Source organism: Homalodisca vitripennis, chromosome 2 (genome assembly GCF_021130785.1).
Source record: "Homalodisca vitripennis isolate AUS2020 chromosome 2, UT_GWSS_2.1, whole genome shotgun sequence".
Taxonomy (NCBI): domain Eukaryota; kingdom Metazoa; phylum Arthropoda; class Insecta; order Hemiptera; family Cicadellidae; genus Homalodisca; species Homalodisca vitripennis.
Genome location: NC_060208.1, coordinates 5,958,273 through 5,979,554, shown reverse-complemented (window position 1 = coordinate 5,979,554; position 21,282 = coordinate 5,958,273). Strand labels below are relative to the sequence as shown.

General features: G+C 31.6%; 2 protein-coding genes across 5 annotated transcripts in view; both read right to left on the bottom strand.

The window, feature by feature from the left end:
- The window catches only part of LOC124356129 (longitudinals lacking protein, isoforms A/B/D/L-like), a 605,681-nt gene that overhangs the window by 66,559 nt on the left and 517,840 nt on the right, over nucleotides 1-21,282 (bottom strand). The gene's annotated exons all lie outside the window — the stretch shown is intronic.
- LOC124356143 (zinc finger protein 525-like) lies at nucleotides 4,492-6,990 on the bottom strand. The gene is made up of 3 exons (XM_046807302.1): nucleotides 6,809-6,990; nucleotides 5,361-5,583; nucleotides 4,492-4,772 (listed from the first exon to the last, which is right to left on the bottom strand). Coding segments are annotated over exons 2-3 (258 nt in total). The 5' UTR covers nucleotides 5,362-5,583; nucleotides 6,809-6,990; the 3' UTR covers nucleotides 4,492-4,515.

The following is a 21,282-nucleotide window of genomic DNA, read 5'->3' as shown; positions in this document are numbered from 1 at the left end:
ACACACACTACGTTAAGCTAAGCATACGGCTGACATACCTGCACCAATTACGGCTTGCCTCAGTTACAGTCTACATCTAAGCGATACAACAAGTGTGAGACCTGCTTGCTGTAAGTAAGGTTAGTCTCTACCTCCTCCACAGATTATGTTAGATCCCCAAGCTTCCCAGAGCTCTCGTTAATAGAGATATTAGATCTGCCTCCTCTGTTATTTGTCATAGCAACACTGTTGTAAACTTCAATTCTTACGTAGCTATTATATGCAATCAAATTCATGTTTAAATACTAAGTATGCCTAAAACTATAAATGTATTAAGTATAAAATTTATAATAATATGTCACTATGTAACTAAATCATGCTTTAATTTACCATTATTTAAATTCGACTAGAAAATCTTAGAAATTAAACAAGTTTGCTAAGGCAACAGTACTTCCGTTGTCTTTGCAGAACTGTAAACACACAACCTTTTATCACGCAACCTTTATCTCGCTGTAATCCTAATTTTAGACCTCCTGGTCATGTGAGCCAGTGAACATTGGGAAGTGTAATGCTAATAAAACGTTCATAAATTCAACATTATAGTGTCAAGCAAAAACCTTTAAAATCTCAGAGATGTACAGTTCCTTATAACTAATCAGACTTTACAAAATATTTGTAGATAGCTTCTTAATGAATTTTGTTAAATGATTTCATGTCAAAAATAAGTTTTTATTAATATTGACAAAAAAACTTGTAAACAATTTGTTTTAAAGTCCAGCAAACGAAAATAGGAGGATATGTATATTGATTGACAAACAAAAAAGTGTACTTTCATAGAATATTTTCTTTTTTAAAACCTCATCTTTCATATACAGTTCTTATTGTCTATTAATACAGTTAAATAAAATAATTTTTTTTGTGATAGTATGATTAATTATTTCAGTTCTATTTTTTTTACTAAAATTACTTCAATAAGTTAGATTCAAAAATAAACATTTCTAGAAATGTAGTCTGAACTTTTCAAATTATGCTATTTATATAAGAACTCAAAAATAACATTGACATTTTCAAGCAGATTACATCACTCGTTAAATGTAAAATATTAAATTTCTTCAGAAACATTTTCTGAATAGAAATTAGATTAATATTATTTTTAAACACTTCTGATAGTCTTAAGACTTCTTTGGTTCCAGTTTTTTAAGACAGTACACACAGTCAATAGTTAAGAATCCAATCATTCTTAAATTAAGTTAAATTCCATTGCTTACTAGAGTTACTTAATGTATCATTTCCTATAAGTGGCCAATATTATTTCACCAAGGTGTTGACCCCAAATAAAGGATATAACACCATGTTTTATTTCCAACATGTAACTTATTTAATATTATCTTTGGCATCACAAAACATCCTGATTGAACATCCCAGTAGTCAAAAGTTGGGGAAGGACTCCAAAGGGACTTTATGTTTAACAAACACATGACTCTTAAGATGTGTCCTGTACGTGAACCTCTTTGGACAGACAGGACACTGTAGCTGAGGTTGTTTCCCGCACTCGTAAGTCACATGTCTTTTAAGATGTTCCTTTCGCCAGTAGCTCTTGCCACAGACTGAGCACTTGAAGGATTTTTGGAGAGGATCTTTCTGAAAATCCAAGACGGAGTCAATGTTGAGAAGGAACTCACCTGGGCAAAAAGAAACATGTCAGACTTTCCTATAAGGACGGTTAATTGATCAATTTGTTTTAAGATTAAGGACGATCTTCTTTCTTTCACAGAAAATCAGCGCTATTAATTAAATTTAAATATTACATTAATTGTACTTTGATCATAAAGCAGGTAAAACAATTACATAAATTTAAAATAATGCTCTATTTTTGTATAAGATTAACATAATTGCACAAAAGGAAAAAAATTCTTAAAAAATTACTAATGCAATTTACAGTCATCAGTTCTATCTTTGCATTCACTCATTCATTAACACACTCCTCATGTCTGTTTCACACCCACGATAATTCAGACCATTCCTACTCTGGCCAACAGCTTATGATAAACACTCGACAGTATTACCACAACTTGGCAGCCAAAGGGAGGTGATGTTCCTCAGTGGATTTCTATTGCTTACAAGTCTTCACTTGAAATGATCTATCACCTGTACAGTACTGTGGTGAGGCATTTACTATAAATGCCATATTTTTAACAAATCAAATTTATAGAATTGGGATATACCTTTCAGTTGTGCCAAGTTTCGTCAACATCTTCCTAAAATTTCAAATGAATAATATACAAAGTCTTCGAGTAAGGATTATAAAAGTGTAAAAACGTACCGTGTGTCTAAAAAAGCTGACCCCTGATGCCTTTGCTCAGAAAAAGGAAATATGCTAATGAATGAGTGTGCAAGTTTGTTCAAAATATAAAATCCACAATTTCTGGAGCTTCCAATTGTAATTATTTATGTGTGCATATGAATTCTACCTAAAAAATTGCATATTTTATATCTAATAAATTAGTTTCTTTATAACCAATTTTTGAGCACAATGTTAAAACCTCATTTTTAGCATTACAATTTTTATACTTTGTGTTTTTATTATATTTAGATTTTCTAATTAATAGTTTCTGAGGATATTTTTTTTAATAAACTCAATTAATTATAAGAAATATAAAGCTGCAAATTAAAATTAAGCTAAATTATACAATTTAACCGCAAATTTAGGTTTTCATAAAGAAATTTGATATTGTATATTTTGTTTGCACAATACGCAGACATTTACATAGGCCCAGCTTGAATATGAGTGACTATTTGCATTCTGAAACATTGTTTCCAGTGATTTAACAATTTCAATACGCAACTTAAAGATTCATTAGGTTATTTCATTGGGTAATGATAGTAGCAAACACATATATTTTTCAAGAACAATAATTTAATGAAAAAAGTACAAAAATCAACTAGATAGGTTAAAGTTACATCTGGAAATGCTGAATCAGCCCAGGGTGCATGTGTGCTACATGGACCTTCAACGAAGAACTATACGTTGTTCGTCTGGGACAAAACGGGCACTGGAGTTGTGGTTCTTTTCCACACTCAAATTTCAAATGCCTTCCCAAATTGTCCTTTCTCCGATAGCTCTTTTCACACTTTGGACACTTGAATATTTCTCCATTTCTCGACCGTTTATAAGGTTTCTCGAGATGATCAATCTGCTTTTCTTTGTTCCCATAAACTTCCCCAAAACAAAATCTGGAATCGACTGAAAAAATACATGTTGTGTTAGATCAACATTTCTAAAATAGTAAAATAAAATACTATACTACAGATGAGATTGATAAATAATGGTAGTCATTTCATTAATTTAAAATTATAATAGAAGATTTTAATATTAAAAACATTAATTATAAAGAATAATATAAGTTTAAACATTAAACTTTGAAAATCTCGCTGTCAATTTCAACAATAGAATTAAAATCATACTAAAGTACAATTAAAGTTTTTCTGTGGCTTATATGTTTGGTTGTTAACTGTGATAGTGATCAATGTTGGTAAACATGTGTGAGTTATAAAACTAAAATTAATCCATTACATTGTTTTACAATAGGATCTACCAAATAAACTATTCTGTTTTAAAATAACATAAAAATCTAAAAATAAAAGTATAACAACCAACAAAATGTTTAACAAATCCATTTGTAATTTATTTGAATATGTTAAAAATTAAAATAATTAACAGTTTCCATTTTCAAACTTAATGATCTGAGAATTGTAATGTTAAAACCTAAATGTCGACTTGTTCAAATAAATTGAATTACAACCCAATCAAGTATTTCTTGATTCAGCTTTACTTATGTTTCAAAGTACTTTTGCAATCAATGATGTTGCTGCTATGAGTCAGTACTTGTGGGGGCACTTACTCCCAACTCGACGAAATTCTGAGAATTATGAGATAATGAGATTTATTCCAAAAAAATATAAACTTTACAAACAAGATTATTAAGGAATATAATCTAACCACATTAACAAGTTGCGTGGTTAGATAAAACTAAACAATAAACAAGGAAAGGTCTGATAACAGTCCGGTTTTCTCTGAAAAGGACTTGATGTGCAGATCACTGCGGTATATTGAAAGTTTCTCACTATATTTAACTAAAATCAACGTTAAAATAAAAATACATTAACGTTGATAAGAGTACAACTTAATCAATTTAAACTCTAGTCAATTTATACCTCGCTCTTGGGGTTAAAGTTTTACAAACTAAAATTTTCAAGGCGGATGTTTTAAGTATTGATATTTAAAAGGATGATGAGAGCCAACACCATCAACACAGCTACGCTCTAAAAGAACCCTTCAACCTTCAAACTGCTTGGAATCATTTTTGAAAAATCTAGAAGAGATCATTTTTAACAGAAGACGGAAAACGCTGTTTTGCTCCATTAACATAGACTTTCAATGATGTTCATGAAATCAACCAGAGACTTAACATCTTACCCTAAATTATATCAGGTGAGATAGAAAAAACAACAGAAGAATACAAGAACTTTATTCCGCTAATTAAACTTGGCAGACCGCAGCTGCATGAGGTGTGTCAGCTCGTGACGCTTGAGAGACGAGTTGTACGTGAACAGTTTGGGGCACTGTGGACACTTTAGTTGCGGTTGTTTCCCACATTCATTATTGACGTGTCGCTTCAAGTGCCGTTTCTGAACATAGCTCTTGCCACAATCTGAGCATTTAAACGGTTTTTCCTGACTCTGCTGCGGAGAGAATGGCGCTTCGAAGTAGTCTTCATCTGTGTTGAGTGCCACTAGAAACAAAACCAAAGGTTAGAAGATTGAAAAAAAGGGTAAAGTTTTATTTGGCTGAACAACGTGTGAAACTTCAAAGATCTACATAATTTAGCAAACAAATGAACAATGGTGCAGTGTAGCGGGTACAACTTTTATTACAAGATAACTGAATCAAGCAACGTCGAGCGTGGCTGCTGCTTGAATGAGTGACCACTGAGCAATCCTGTCCTTGCAAGCAGCCCGCCTGCTGGCTGTTTGTAGTGGTTCGGAAGTCACCTTTAAGACGTTTTTCCCCAGGATAAGTGTTAGAGAGGGCTTCTTAGCCCTAACTTCACATGGTAAAATAAGACATATTTACTTTAGGATCACCCATCCAAGCAGCAGCAGCCACGCTCAACACAGAGCTTGATTCTGTTATTTCGCTATAGCCGCTGTGCCCGATACATAGTGCCATTAGCACTGACAAAGTTACAGTAAGTTCCATAAAGACTTGTTATGTTCTGTCGAGTCCTTCGAAACTCAGTTGTATTGGTTTATTACTTTGTGACATTTTACATTTCTATAAGATCGGAAACTGTTAGGTAACATAAATGTGATCCGCCTACTCTGTGGAGGTCTCCAGGTGTTCCCCGTGAACCAAGAGGACGTGCCGTGTTAGGTTGCTCCTGTGGGAACATCTCTTGCTGCAGTGAGGACACTGAAAAGCAGGTTCCCTCCCACATTCGAGTCTCTGGTGCCTCCGCAGATGTTCCTTACGGCAGTATGCACGAGGACACTTATCACATGTGAACTTTCTTATGGCATTGGTGAACCACGGCAATAGCAGGTCTGAAAGTCAAAACAAAGAACGTAAACTATTTATAATACATTCCATCATGTTGGTAAGTAAAGTATAAAAATTAAATATAGGAAAAGTAAACTTAAGAAATTTAAATTTTTTTACTAACCCCAGTTAGTCAATATTAGTTAGTTTCAAAAACAGCAAAAAGTTGTTTGAATATGTTTCCTCTTTTTTCCTCGCTGGAAATAAAATAAATCTTGACATTGAATAAATTACAGTCACTCTTATGAGAGCACTATTTCCCACACTGGAAAAGAGTTTTCATTTTCATTTATCAATATTGACTCAAACTCTGGCTCTTTAGTTGGATTTTGTGCATGAGAACCGTTTTTATGTCTTTCCCTTCATTGAACAAGTCAAGAAGGAACTCCAGATTAATACATTAGTCCAGAGAGGCTTTTTCTTACCATAATAATACTGTTATGGTGAGGAAAGAAAAATATTTAGTTTAAAAAAGTTAAAACCGTCTTAAAGGATAAAAATGTTATTATTAAAAGATTTTTAAGTGACGGAAATATAAGCTAATTTTGAAAATGGAAGTTCTAAATCCGCGAGGAACAGATGTCTCCGTATTTGTTAATAACTTGCTGTCCACCGTCTGCATCTCTAAGTGTTCCACAAGGCAAGGGATTTCTGGATCATCCACTATCCAACATCCAAAACAGAATAGATTTACTACACACAACATTCAGTAAACAAAGAAATTATCTGCAACCAGATAATCAATCAGTCATTTGTACACCCTTAACGCCACCAGCTGACACCCATTGTGAAAATAGGGGTAACATTTAAACAGAATCAATTCTTTGTTTGAATTTTGTTTTTGACAATGGAAGGATTGTGAAATAACGAGGATTTGTTTTACATTTACCATTGTTCAGTGATACAAAAAATCAGTAACACTTGTGTCATTATTTTTTTGTATCATCATCATATTTTGTATCACTGAACTATGGCAAATGTCCGGAAAAATTCTCTTTCCTTCACATATACACAGAGCTTGTCAAACATTTTTTGGGTAAGAATGTACTATAAAACTGAACCTTTTCTCAAATAATTGCTCTGCAAACTTTTCCATCACTAAAGACATAAACACTCATCATCCGCTAAGTAAAACGATTTTTAAATTACTTAAACACATAAAAAACAAAGCACACAACAAAATCACAAGGATTGACATTTTAACAGGAGGATACTTAGTGACAAACTCACCGTAACTCAAGTGTTAAAAACAAGTTTGGTATAGATTAAATTTTATTTTTAGCAAATGTCCCGCAATTCATATTGTATCACAATCCAGAGATTTAAATTTCTTTCCATTTCTTTCTTCAATTGAATACTAATTCTCAGGTAATCGAATACTAACACGGTGGGCATAAAATTCTCTTAAACCATGTGTGCTCTAATCAGTTTATTGTACACACTGGTCGAGCCCGACCATATCCCGATGTTTGAGGTAGATGTGACGCTGCAGGTTGGTCCGCTGCGAGCAGCGCTTCGTGCAATGTGGACACTGAAAGTGAGCCTGACCGCTGCACTCGTAGCGCTCGTGCCGGCGAAGGTGTTCCTTGCGACGGTAGGTGCGCAGACATCTACCACACTGATATTGGGTGCCTTCACCTGTAGCCAGGTTCATCAGGAAGTCTGCAAGTAGACATGATATGTTCAACAATCTTGGGAATTAAAAAGCAGACTGTTTGGAAGGTTTCAAGAAAGTTTATCATGTATTTCTAGATAAAAAGATGAATAGCAAACAATTATTAGTAGTTTTTAGTAAAATATTTTTAGATTATTTTCCTGATCCTAATCAGTTATGAGGTTCTGAGTGACACTTAATTGAGGACATTGCTTTGAAGAAGTCTTCATATTTATCTTTGATAATCTTATATCTTCAACAATTTCACCAGATCTAAGCCAGAATGAATGACATCTTCTGTGAGTACAATAATTTGTGACACTTTCTTATACTAAAGTTAGTGATTTTCTCATTTCCATCCATTGTACATAATACTATCTTAAAAAAAAAAAATACTACCATATCTAAAAGAAAATGTCAGATTTTCTTGAACAATACAACACACTTGTCGACACAAAACAAAGGAGTAAATATCCTTTAAAAATAAAATTATTATACAACTGGAAGGACTTGTAAGATGAGTGTTCTTTTTGGGCCCTGCTTGATGATCTGGAAGGTTTAAAATGTAACATTTAATGTGCAGTAAAATAAATACTTGTGAAGTAAAAGCACGAAATGGTAACACACACGATCCCAATGATGCCAGGTGTAACATTTCTTTTACAGTAAAACATCACATGGGGTCTAAAAGTTATATGTACTTAATTTTCTTTGTAACAAATACTACGGCGCAACATAATACAACCTTCCTACAGGCAATGAGATATGTAGGTAAAACAAGAATATCTCAACCGTTGCTGCAAACATAACAAAACCTTTATTCTTTTAAACAATTCAAAACCCTTTATAACAATAAATAATATCAATTTATAACAATAATTTATATTTTTTCCAGGTGAAGCATATTGGATGGACCAAAAACAGTAGAATGCACGACCATGTGCTGCTGAAGGCCCCGTTTCTGGAAGAACTTCCGCCCACAGATGTTGCACTCGTAGCGAGGCTCAGGACTACACTCGTATTTTGCGTGGCGGTCACGGTCCTTCTTCCACTTGTAAAATCGCCCGCAGAGAGGACACTGAAAGCGGTCAAGAGCACCACCTGCATCATGGAAGCTACAGTCACTGCCTGGTGGGTTGTCAGCAAGATGCTGCACTTCAAATAACAGCTGGATCAATTAATAAAGTGAACCAGAAAAAACTATGCAACTAGAAATTAAACTTTGAGAAAATATGCACGGAATCACACTTAAATTGTGTTTTACTTTTTAAATAGGAGACCTTTTAATCCTTATAAAACCAAGTCCTGGAGGACTTTACAGGCCATGCTGGCAAATTTCTGGATTCACTGTTGAACCAACATTGGAACTATGGGAAAATATGAGTTGATTGAAATTTGAATCTAGAATAAGTTTGTGCCGAGAACCATTAGGCTCACTGTTATCTTAATCCCTATTTATAATTTTGTTTCCTAATCACCAAATAAATGGTTTTTACAACAGTTACTAGACATCAAAAGTTTTTATAATTTGTTAAAAATCTAAACAATTTGATGTGTATTGTTAAATATTTATACATTTTTCCTTTGGCCCAAAACATATACAAATAATTGAATCTGAAAACTGTAAACTGGGAGGAAATACAGGAAAATTCAATAAATTTAATGTTCACAGTGCACTGAACTTTTTTCCAAGCTTACTTACAGCTTATTACAAAGAGTAATACAATTCAATTTATATTTTTATGATTTTAATTTCTGAATAGGTAAAGGAATATATGATTAGGTTACAGAAATAACAAAAATTAACAAAATAATATGAGTATATATTTTTAAAACATTGTCAAAACAAAAATAAAAATCCAAAATAAATACTATACAAAAAACAAACCACATCAACAGTTAAATCTTGAGAATATAAACATAGAATATGATATTTTATGGAATAAAACTGTAAATAACACAAAACAAAATTATATAATAAAACCATGGTTTTAAACCAACCTGTTAGTATGTTTAAATTTTAAACATTTAGGATTCTAATTATAAATGAACACGAAAATATCTAAGTATGTAAGTAAGCAAATCCATAATCCTACCACTATCAGTCCAAATTGGTTACACTAGTCACTAAGGCATCTCAACAGTAAACAAACTAATATTTAAAAATAAAATAATACTATATGAAAAGTGATAAATATACTTGTATACACTTCTATTTGATCTTTGGTGTGTAAAGCTTGCTTACAAACGTGGGCAATTTCTTTGTTTTAATTTGTTTTTGACAATGGAAGGATTGTGAAGGAAACAGAATTTTTCGGACATTTGCCTTCGTTTAGTGATACAAAAGGATTAGATTTGATTATGCAATTTGTTAAATTTTACACTTTTTTATAGAAGGGCAGCAAATAAATCATCCCCCATAATTTTTTTTTTCATCAATCAAATTTTGCCAGTAAAAGTGTTGTTTCGCTCAAAATTTTTAGACTGTTAAAGTTGCTTATTGATTACAGGGATGTTTGGAATCTAATATCACATTTCTCCTGTCATTGACAACTGACTATTTCCTAGTATTCAAGAGCCCATAGTCTTACAGACACTTGAATACTCCTCCATACTGATCAGGAATGGTACATAATCTATCAAACATGAATCAGATCTTATTTTCTCCAAGTACTTGCATTACAGCATTATGGAACAGATTCTACCACAGGAACAACTCAATATACGAGGTTAAGTCTTCCCAGATTGTAAGCTTAGTGAAGAAGAAATTTAGCACTGCTGACGAAAGAACTAATTCATTACTATTCTTTCAAGAACACAATTTAAATCTACAAGTTATTCATGATAAAGAATGTGTTTACTAGGTAAACTTTAGAGCAGTGTTAAAATAAATTCTGCATGTTTCTGAAATAAGAATTTGGAAATGCCAAAAATTTCAAAGAAGAATATGAGGAGGACGGCAGACATTAACATTCTCATGGATTTGCACAAACTTCACATTCGTGATATATGTAAATATTTATTGTGTTCAGAAGAATTATGTGAATGGAGAGAAAAATGATAATCGTTACTACTGGCTCTGAACTTGTAATTTCATGTGATCACGTAATATTCAGTTATCATGAAATTTCAATATTCATTGTGCCCATTTGTAAATCGTTTGAATGTTACTTATGAACAAAAAGTGCTAAGAGAAATAAATGACAAAGCTGGTAAAGAAGGCAGATTATTTAGGAAAATTGCAACAAATGATGAGAGCTTCCTTTTATAATACAAGCATATGAACGTAAACAAAATAACTGGAAAAGTCTCATGAAAAAAAACAATTGTCAGATCAATTACTATCAGCACAATCTCACACTTCAGACTTACATACAAAGCTGTTGAGAGAACAAAATGCAGATTGCACTGTTAACAAAAGAACTGTATTTGAAACAATGATGAAGAAAATGGAAGAATAAATAAAAATTCAAAACAAAGATATTTCTGAACTGAATTCGTGAATTAGAAATAAATTTTTAAAAAGAGATATTACTCAAAAATCTCTAGGCAATCCATGAAGATAAAATATATGAGTTAAATTCAGATTTGGTTGAAATACCAAAATGAAAAGGAGGAAGTTTGATTTTGCTGAAGTCACAAAAATTGTTGATAAAAAGTGTGAATACATTTCTAAATATAACAAGTTAGTTGAAGAGTTAAAGGAAAGCTTAAGATCTTCCAAACTAAATCTCCTAGAGCATGTAAAAGATCTACAAGCCAAAAATGATACTCCAGAATATGCAAGAGGAAATTGATTCATTAAAGAAGCAAATTGCAGGTCATGATCCACATTAAAAAAAAGCTTATGAGAGGTTACTTCATTATTTCCACAGGCTAAATGATGAAATTGAAGTGATATCTTCAAAATATAATAATGTTAACAACAACATGAGAGCTAAATATGATGCTAAACTAAAAAAATGAATGATCACATGAAAGAAACTTGTACTCGTGCTTTGCAGCAAACTAAGAAACATGTGCAAAGAAAATTAAACATAAGGAAGTGATCAAGTCAAGCGAGGATCGTACAACTCAGTTGAGTTTACAGTTGTCAGTGTTAGAATTTCACAAATCTCAAATACAACAAGTGTATCAATACAAAGTCAAAGATCCTGCTCATATGAACATCTGGGACATTCAATCCTGAAATGCATCTAGAACTTGACGGGTTAGTTACTGTTTTACTGCATCAAAGTATCAGAACGGTTCACTCAGGCATGCGTACAAAGTTATTACCATCGGAGGTGTTTCCATCGCATGATGAGATGTTCAGCAATGAATGTCTGACTGATCTCAAAGTTTGCCGCTATCATGCTCCCACAGACCCTGACCAGGTTAGCACTCTCAAATATCACCACTCACTAAGTCCTCCACATCTCAAGTCTTCCTATCCGGCGGAGACAGTTCCTGGCTATCGACACCGACAGAGAGGATGATATCAAGGGAAGAGCTGGTGATGGTGACAATAAGAGTTTACTGTCACACAAGCAGCGCCACAAAGACAGGTAAATAAAAACAGCCCTCTTTTGAAAATGACGAAATGCTCTACAACAGTTACTGAAAGACTGCATGCCTACCATAGAGTAAACGTTCCTCCTTGTGTAAACCCCTTTTAAAGAGTAAGTAACATTTTCAGAAACTTTGTTTCTACTTCATGTTTTCAAATCGTGACCAGGACTGGTCAGTCAGCCACCAAACATCATCTAGTGAGTCCACGACAACCTGACATGTGTTGAGTGAGGTTCGACTTTTGTTTGAACTTCTTGCCACAGGTGACGCACTTGAATGTGGGTTCCTGAAAACACTCGTACCTCAAGTGTCGGATGAGATGAGACTTGCGTTTATACGCCTTCACTTTGCACACGTCACATTTGAAGATACGATCGTTGTCTATATGTGATGATAGCGGTGATGTCATCGAGGGCCCCATTGATGACACAGGAACATCCCTCAGCATGTGGTACACAATGGATGTCTCAATGAATCCTAAAACATTTCACGGAAATTAGGGCACTCATAAAATCCTCAAAAAAATTAACGCATAAAAAATTTTAATCATCCAGATAAATGCTCTTAACCTTAAAAATCTATGTTTATAACATTGGATTTTCATTGATAGAAAAAACTAAAAACTCCAGCTACAAATCAACATTATCTGCTAAATCTTACACTCTAGACTTTAAAACACTGACAACTGTAGAAAGTGTTATATGGCTTATACACTTACACATTATTTATGTATTCCAAATAAAATACTCCATTAAATAACGGTTTGGATAGATTATTAAATCATATATAAAACACAATTAAAAGTATATAAATCGTGTTTATTTAAAATATAAACAATCAATAGTTCCTTAATATTTTCAAACATTAGAAAAAGTAAGGAATTTTCTTATTAAGAAACTGCCTTTATTAAATAAAAATAACAAGTGTTTTCACTGCGCCAAATACTAAAATACGAAAAACAACATAATTATTACTGTATGAATGTTAAACTTTGTAAAAGTTAGTTCTTATTAACATATAAGTTTATATTAACAGTTGCTTTGTATAAATATAAGGCACTAGATCAAACTGTTTAACACTACAAACACTTTGTATTCATTATAAAAAATCACAAAATCAATTGCACAAAATGAACATTTTAAAAACTTTAAAAAAATGAGGGACTAGAAAGACACTATGTAATACATCAATACTGTAGTGGCTGCAAAAAAGAGAATACATTAGAAACTAAGTTATTTTATAATATAACACCCTAATGCACAATAAATTAGACAGTTACATATCATACACCATAGTTACACAAAAAATAAATTGAATTAAATTAAATTTACTAAAATAACACATCAGTATCGAATTCAAAGAACTTAATATTACATAGAATATCAGGACACCTATAAAGTTAAAATAAGTTATAATAGGAATATGTAATCTAAAAAGTATATTGACCTGTTTCTCAGATATGAAGCAATAAAAAACAACTATTTTGTTAAAAATTACAATTTGCTGAATACCAATACAAAAATTTCCATATTTTGAAAATTTGTGCATAAGTTTAACACAAACGCATAGTAAGACATGTTTATTGTCAAAATAATCATCTGTATTATAGTTTACATTATATTATTTGTTTGTTGAATAACACATATTGCTAATTATCAATAGCCATAATGTGTACTTTGGACAATTTGTTTCCATTTGTAGATTGTCAAAATGATTTTTTAAATCAGACGTCTTGGAAGATAAATATTTATTAAGAATTATAGAACTATAAAAAGAAATAGAGAAGCCTAAAAAATTGTCACCACCAACTTCAATGTTTTATTTGAATGGAAGGATTAAAACATTTTACAAAAAAGAAAATAATAACACCTAATCAGCGAGGTAATAAATGGTAACTTGGGTCTTAAAAGGCATTGGCTTATGTTTTGAGTTATACTTAGGGATATCCAAGTTCAAGTCTGGAGCTGCATATTGCCCTACTAGAGAATTTTTGTACTACTGTTTTCCCTTTAATACTTGTATACCAACTCTCCTTTTAATCTCTTTTTAGTAGGTTATCTGCAAATGTATGCAGGTCTTGGAGAAATAACTAAAGTAAATCTAAAATTAATAAAACATAAACGTTTTGTCTACAGTAAAATTGCTGTTTTAAAGTCGCTTTGTTAACTTTTCTTATGAATTTTCGAAAAAGACATTCTTATGAGTACAGAAAAAAACTTTGGTATATAAAACATGATGATCATGTTAAAATTATTTGTATCACCATAAAATTGTCTTCCTTTTACTTGCCTTCTTCTTTAACAAATTTTTTTCAATAAGACTTTTCTACACACTTAAATCTGAATTTACTTTATCCTGAATATGCATTGTTCTACGATAATAAGTAGCAGTGTAAACTTCTATGTCTCCAACCGTCCTGTCATAATCACAACAAGAGATCTCACAGAATTTCAACGAAATAGCATTAGACCTTGGAAGTAGGATCATTAAATACAGGACTGACCAATATCCTGGCTGCCAATGGTCCAAGATAACCGAGTCAAGCAATGTCGAGCGTAGCTGCTGCTTGGTTGGGTGACCACTGAGCGATCCTGTCCTTGTAAGTAGCATTCCTGCTCTGGTTCGGTAGTCATCTTTAAGCAATTGGTCCACAGGTTAAGAGTCAAACAGGGCTACTCAACCCTAACTTTGCTTTGTGTAATAAGAAATTCTTTAATTTTAATCTAATTAAAGCAAAAAACTGCATTTTCAATTTATAAAATGACAAAAATATACGAGTAGGTAAATATACAACATCCGAGGACTATTAAACAATTATTGATAAAAGATCCTTGAGATGAAGGTAAGGTATTGTGCAATCACAAATTTGAAACCAACATGCCAGGATTGTACAATACTGTACAGTTATTAGTCCAATAACAAAAAGCAACTGAAATTTTATTGGACTTCGACCCATGGAATGTTTTGCACCAAAAAAGGTGACTTGGATAATTTTACGAGATTTCATGTTGTCCACAGGAAAAGATATTTAAAATATACCCTTCAACCATTCAAGAAATCCAATCTTCAAGTAGCTGAATGACTTTGATGTCTTCAATCAATTCTTGGCTGCTCAGTGTTTTATTTTTAGTTTTTAGTTCACTTAAGATACGAAGATGAGAAAACCTCTAATTGCACTTAATCCTAAAAGAACCTCTTTGCTGATGAGCAAGTTTGGAGTGGACAGGAGGGATAATGGACACTATCTCACTGGCTGCTCACTACACTCCCTACTTCGATGTCTGGTGGGAGAGAACCGTGTTGTGCTGCACCACCATGTGGGTTCTCAGGTTACTCTTCTGCTTGGCCCTGTACGGGCAGTGGGGACAAGAGAACTGAGGGAGCATGTTGCATTCATACCGCAAGTGTCTCGTCAGGTGGGAGTTTCGCCCGTACGACTTGCCGCAGGTCACACAATGGAAGATTCGCGGCCTGGGGGCAGAGCCTGGAATGAAATTGAAGATCATTTATTAAAATTAATGTATTAAAGACAGTAAAATCTATTCCAAACTAATGTAAATTGAACCGAACGCTTAGATGGATCTCGATCCCTGTTACTCCCAACATATTATAAGAACATATTCACTTTCACTGGAATGTAACCTACAGTAGACCAAATATCATCATCATATTTGCCATTTCTGTTATGATTTTACAAAGTGACCTGTTTGAGCCCCTCATACTACCTTAATTGTTTCAATGATTTTTACAAAACCAATTAACTGTTCAGTAAATGAGACATGAAACAATTCCATATTTTACCCAACACACGATGTCGATACAATCAGTGTAATCCAAAATCAGTACAACTATTTGGGCTCAAGGTAGATGTATTTGCTGCTTTAAATGTTCATGAGGCTGAAACAATCTAAGAGGATTTGTTACCAAGTTCAAATACTACCTAGCTGAAATTGTTGACCAACTTCAAAACTACAGAACACTATATTAACGTTTAAGACATACTACGATCACAGTCATGTGTTTCTGAGACAGTGTATTATACAATGGAGGTTATTAACCTATGTAATCTATTTTGCATTTAGTCACAAAAATGGTTGTAAACAAAGTCTAGTATCAGCAATCCAAATTTGAGGGTTCAACTGCACAGTGTACAAAATCAAACTTTATTAATCAGTAACACTTGTTTAACACATATTAATCAGTAACTGATTTTAAAATGTTAGCTTCTACATTAAACCACAAGTGCTCTGCAGTTACGTGGAGCGTAGTTAAATGACGTCACAATATTGATTTAGATTTTTGGATAGTAGGATGAGATACAACACATATATTGGATATTACACATAATGGAAAATATGTCTTTTTTTGTTCATTATAACATAAAACTGTTTACAATTTAATTTTATGATTAGTAAAATTTATATTTAAATAAATATCCTTTCAAGTAAGATAATGTTAATAAATAAAACAAGTAAATACTTGGAATAATGAATTGTTACAAAATAAAAAATCTGAAAGTTGCCCACAAACTTGCTCCAATCTTTTTTACACCTTGTCGTAACGTAATATAAAAACAGGCGAAACAAAAGTGGTGACGTGTGTAGAGTGTTTAACGTGTATTTAATTTTGTAAACAGAACGAGTACATTACAGCTAAACAAGAAGCTTCATGTGGATGACCATGTGTCGAGTGCAATTGCTCTTCAAATGGAATCTCTTGCCACAAACTTGACACGCGAACTGCGGTTCGATACCGCACTCGTACTTGAGGTGCCGCTTGAGGTCTCCCTTGCGCACGTACATCCGACCGCACTGGGCACACTCGTTTGTACCTGCACACACCACAGTTGCTGAGATCGTAGTACATTGTGCAGCTGTACACTCCTTTCCTGTGCACATCCAGAACATGATTTGCCCAAATTATCATAGAAACTCTTGAACACAAGAGCTCAAACTATTTATAATTTTTTAAACAACTTTTTCTAAATGCTTAGTTTTAAATTTGAAGTAATAGCATTAAAATATACACTATTATATTAAATAGTGCCTTACATGGAAGTATGTTACCACAGCAACATGCGGTTCAACGAAACTAACCCAGCTCTTCATTTAGGGATCATGCCGCCAATATATACAATTCACAGTACAAGCTGTGAAGCTCCCAGTCTTTAAAGAAGAATTTTTAAAAATTTCACATTGCAGCAAAAAAATTATATAACAAACAGTAATAATATAAATTGACATCTTCGGTACCTGCTGAAAATCATTAAACTTGAAGTATACACAAATGGAGTCTTCAAATACACAGTATACACAGATTTTTGTATGACTATGTACAAGTACAATCTTTTCATAATTTCAATCAAATTATACAAATTACGAAGTACAATTGTAGTTCAATATTTTAGTACTTTTACCTACTTATTATTATATTTAGTTCTTAAGGAAAACACCATCACTTGATAGTGCTAATTTAAGGAAACAAAGAACCTGTCATCGTTGGATATTATTAATTTTATACGCCAACAAAAAATATTGAAAAGAAAGTTACACCGATCAATTGTATTACACAAATCAATTTATTTTTGTGATTGATTCACGATAATTATGTTTGTATATTTATACACTATACTGTTCCACAAAAAACGTTTGGTAAAATCACGCAATTACAATACAATATACTTCATGAAATATTGTGCTACAATTTTAATAGTATTACTTTGTTTACCCTAATACATCTTGTTCTTAATCCGGAAATAATATCAAAATAAAATTACTTTATACGTATTCCTTTAGTAAGGAATTAGAACAGCACACACACAAAATGGACATGATATGACAGAGGCTGTTTCTATACTGAGTGACCGATCCTACCACTAATGGAACAACCAGACACCTTGTGAAAAATTTCAGTTTGTCTTTAATAATTATTACTTGATTACTATGGTGTTCTGCCCATTTTTTGTGATGAAAACGAGAATATAAAAAAAGAGAGAGACATTAGTTCATTTTAGGGCTAAGAGGCCTAGTTTATTATCCATAGTTTATTTAGATAGAATATATTTTTATACATAGAGCATATATTTTCTTATTTAATGTACTAAAATTGTAGTTCATTTTGTATTCTAGATATTCCAGAAGGGCTTTTGTTTGGATATTCTTAGTTTTAATCGCACTATTACAAAAATATTACATTTTTAAACAGGAATTGTAATTAAGATATGATTTTTAATGGTATAAAGCTTAAACAATGACAATAGAGGCTTTCTATTGTGCTAAGTTGGCTTGATATGGAGTTGATTATGTTGGCCTGGATCTTTTGTGACAGTATCTGAATAATCGGTATCAACTTGTTATAGTAAGAGGGGGCTTATCTCGTACTCGTCACTTCACCCATGGCGTGCCACAAGTATTTGGTCCATTACTCTTTTCAGTCTGATAGGAGAACAACTGAAAAAAAATATGCGCCATTTGACAGTTTGTGTCCAATCATTAACCTAGCATGTCACCATAAATCATATATGTATAGACTTATACATTCCAAGTATATACTAGTTCGTAACACAGAATCATTGCAATTAAATGGTTTTCAGTATTACAGGACTAAATTTTACACTTTAAGTTCATCTTTTTTTAACAAATATTGATGGAAATAAATTAATATAGACCTGCATATTTAGCCTTAACTGATTTTTTTCTAAACCACTATTTCTAGTTTGTCAGTGAAACAAATCTAAATATTCTTTTCTTGTGATAATGAATTCAGGAATATGAAACTTAATAAAACTCCAAACACAATATTGATTACATTATATATTTTGCGAATTTGAAAGATATTTTACAAAAGCACTACATAGAACATTACACTGATTTGTACAGTGACACCAGGTCAATTAGGGTTAAGGGTTTACACTGACTTTCTGTACACCATCTAGATACAATACGATTACTGTACACATAACAATACAATAGTCATAACCTAATGTAAAAATGACAAAAAATACCATAATGTCATGATTGATGTGATAAACAATGTTGTAATTAAGTCGTTAAGAAATAACAAATTAAATCTTAATTGGTTAAAGCAAATAAATAATTATGACCCCAAACAATTTTTAGAAAACTAAAATAATTATTGTTACAAAGATTATAAAAAAATTAACAAAACATATAACGCAAGAAAATTAATTATTTCATTATGACCAACTATGTGAGTACAAACAAAAAACTAAAAAGACGGATTATGTTATGTATGCAATTGCTGCAGGATATTTAAAAACATTGCGGAACAGTTCAAACAAATTAATTTTTGCAATCAGGATAAGATAATTCCCACAACATTAAATACATTATGTTTGATTAAATAATGAATAAATAAATCAGTAGGATAAATGCATTGAGTAGAAAATAAAAAGTTTCTAAGTAAATTGATCCCTTGGTTTTTTGGATACTCTTTCTAAAAATGAAGTAATGATCAGATGATTTTGAAAATAAAGTTCCACGCCCAAATTTAATGAATCATCTAATTTTACAGAATTCTGATTAATTTCTTAGGCTCTTCGTTCACAACAGTTGGAGAAAGTCAAGATATTTATTTGTATCACAGTGATATTATTTTAAAACTTTCCTACAAATTTGCATATCAATATTTTGGCGGAATCAACATTGTTTAAATATTGAAAAATTAATACATCAACCATTCGTTTTGGAAATTAAAATATATATTTTAGAGATTTTCTAACTAATATTTTATTTTATGGAATGAGCCATAATGAGTGCAAAATTTGACTAGTTTTCAAGTAACAATATTTTCTGTGAAAACTACTCAAATTTTTATCAAACCTAAGTAAAACAATCAAAAACATTTGAAATAATACAAATTTGAAATGTCAACTCAACATAAAATTGGTCAGTCTCACCGGTTATAGGATTAAACCTAGACACCAAAGGAGCAAAGTTACACATCACAAGATAATATTTACACTAACATAACAACAAGTCAAAAGAGATAATGTACACTCACATTTATCTTGATTGAATTTACCTGAAGTTTCATATTGAAAAGGACCTGTAAAAAAGCTTTAACCTCTTAAGTTTTGCATCGTGAAATTAAAAATCATTAAAAATCGCATCTTTAATAACAATGTACAAATATGTACATTACCCTGTAACAATGCTTCAAACGTAACGTGGTCTGTAAGTATAGTTAAAACATAGAATTTACATAGATAAAGAAGAGGATACGTATTTACAATACTTTATTTTATCAACACAGTTCTTTAGTTGATACTAAAATATATATATTAATAAAAATACAATGTAAAATACATTTCTAACAGAACATTACAACAAATTTATCCATACATTTCTGCAACCAATATCACTTACCCTTTTGAAATATAGTTATTTAAATAAAAATGAATAGACAAAACCAATTTAAAAATACGTACAATTCTTAAGTCTTAAATTTATAAGTATTAATGCGATTCCCTTACAGCAATTTATAAACTTTTCAAAAATTTACATGATTTTTTTAAAATATGGTACAATAATTTTTTAACTATAAAAAAAAACACAATTATTTTAATATTTTAAGTGTAAGGGTTGTGCAGGGGCTAAATGTGATATTTTATCTTTCATTTAAATTATTATACATGGAATAATTAATTCCAAACCTCTTTTATTATTCATTAGTATAAAAATTATAACATTTTAACAATACAATATGAGTCAGTTGTTAAATTACCATTTAATGAACTATATACTTATGGAAATGTAGATAAAAGATTCACATCTCACTTTTAACATAGTATTTGGCAATATAATCTTTTTTTCTAATTTATAAAATAAAATTCTAGTCTTTAAAATAAAAAATTAGGTTCCATTTACTTTTATAAGTTGTTAATGTTATATATTACATGGTTCAAGTATTACTATGTTCCAATAAAAAATAAAATTACACATAAATGTTTTAGAGGTAAGGTATATCTTTAAATACTAACTTAATCTCAACTAAAGCCACAGTTTATTAGAAAATTATTTTCCATTCATTTTTTAATTTGTCAAACTCATTCAAAACTTATACAATATTATTTTTAATAAAACTGTAGTAGAAATATTAATGGAGTGTGATAAAAGTAAAATCAGTAAAAATGTAAACCAGTTCAGATGTTATCATTAAGAGGATTCTGTTGAAAATAAAACATTTCATCGTGTTATGAATACTTCCTACTTAAACAACTATCAAGGAAACAGTGATGTCAACAGACAAAAAATGTACAACTGCATTTAAATAATCACAGAAATCCACAGTAACAAAACAAACAACAAAACTCTACAAACAATACAGTTTGATTAATATTATACAATTATACAACAGCAAATACAAAAACTTGTAAAGATTAAGTACAAAAATACTTCTGGCGCTGATAAAAACAAGACGAAAACACGAACACGAAACACGTTGCTGTAACAAAATTGACTAGATAAATCCATCAAAA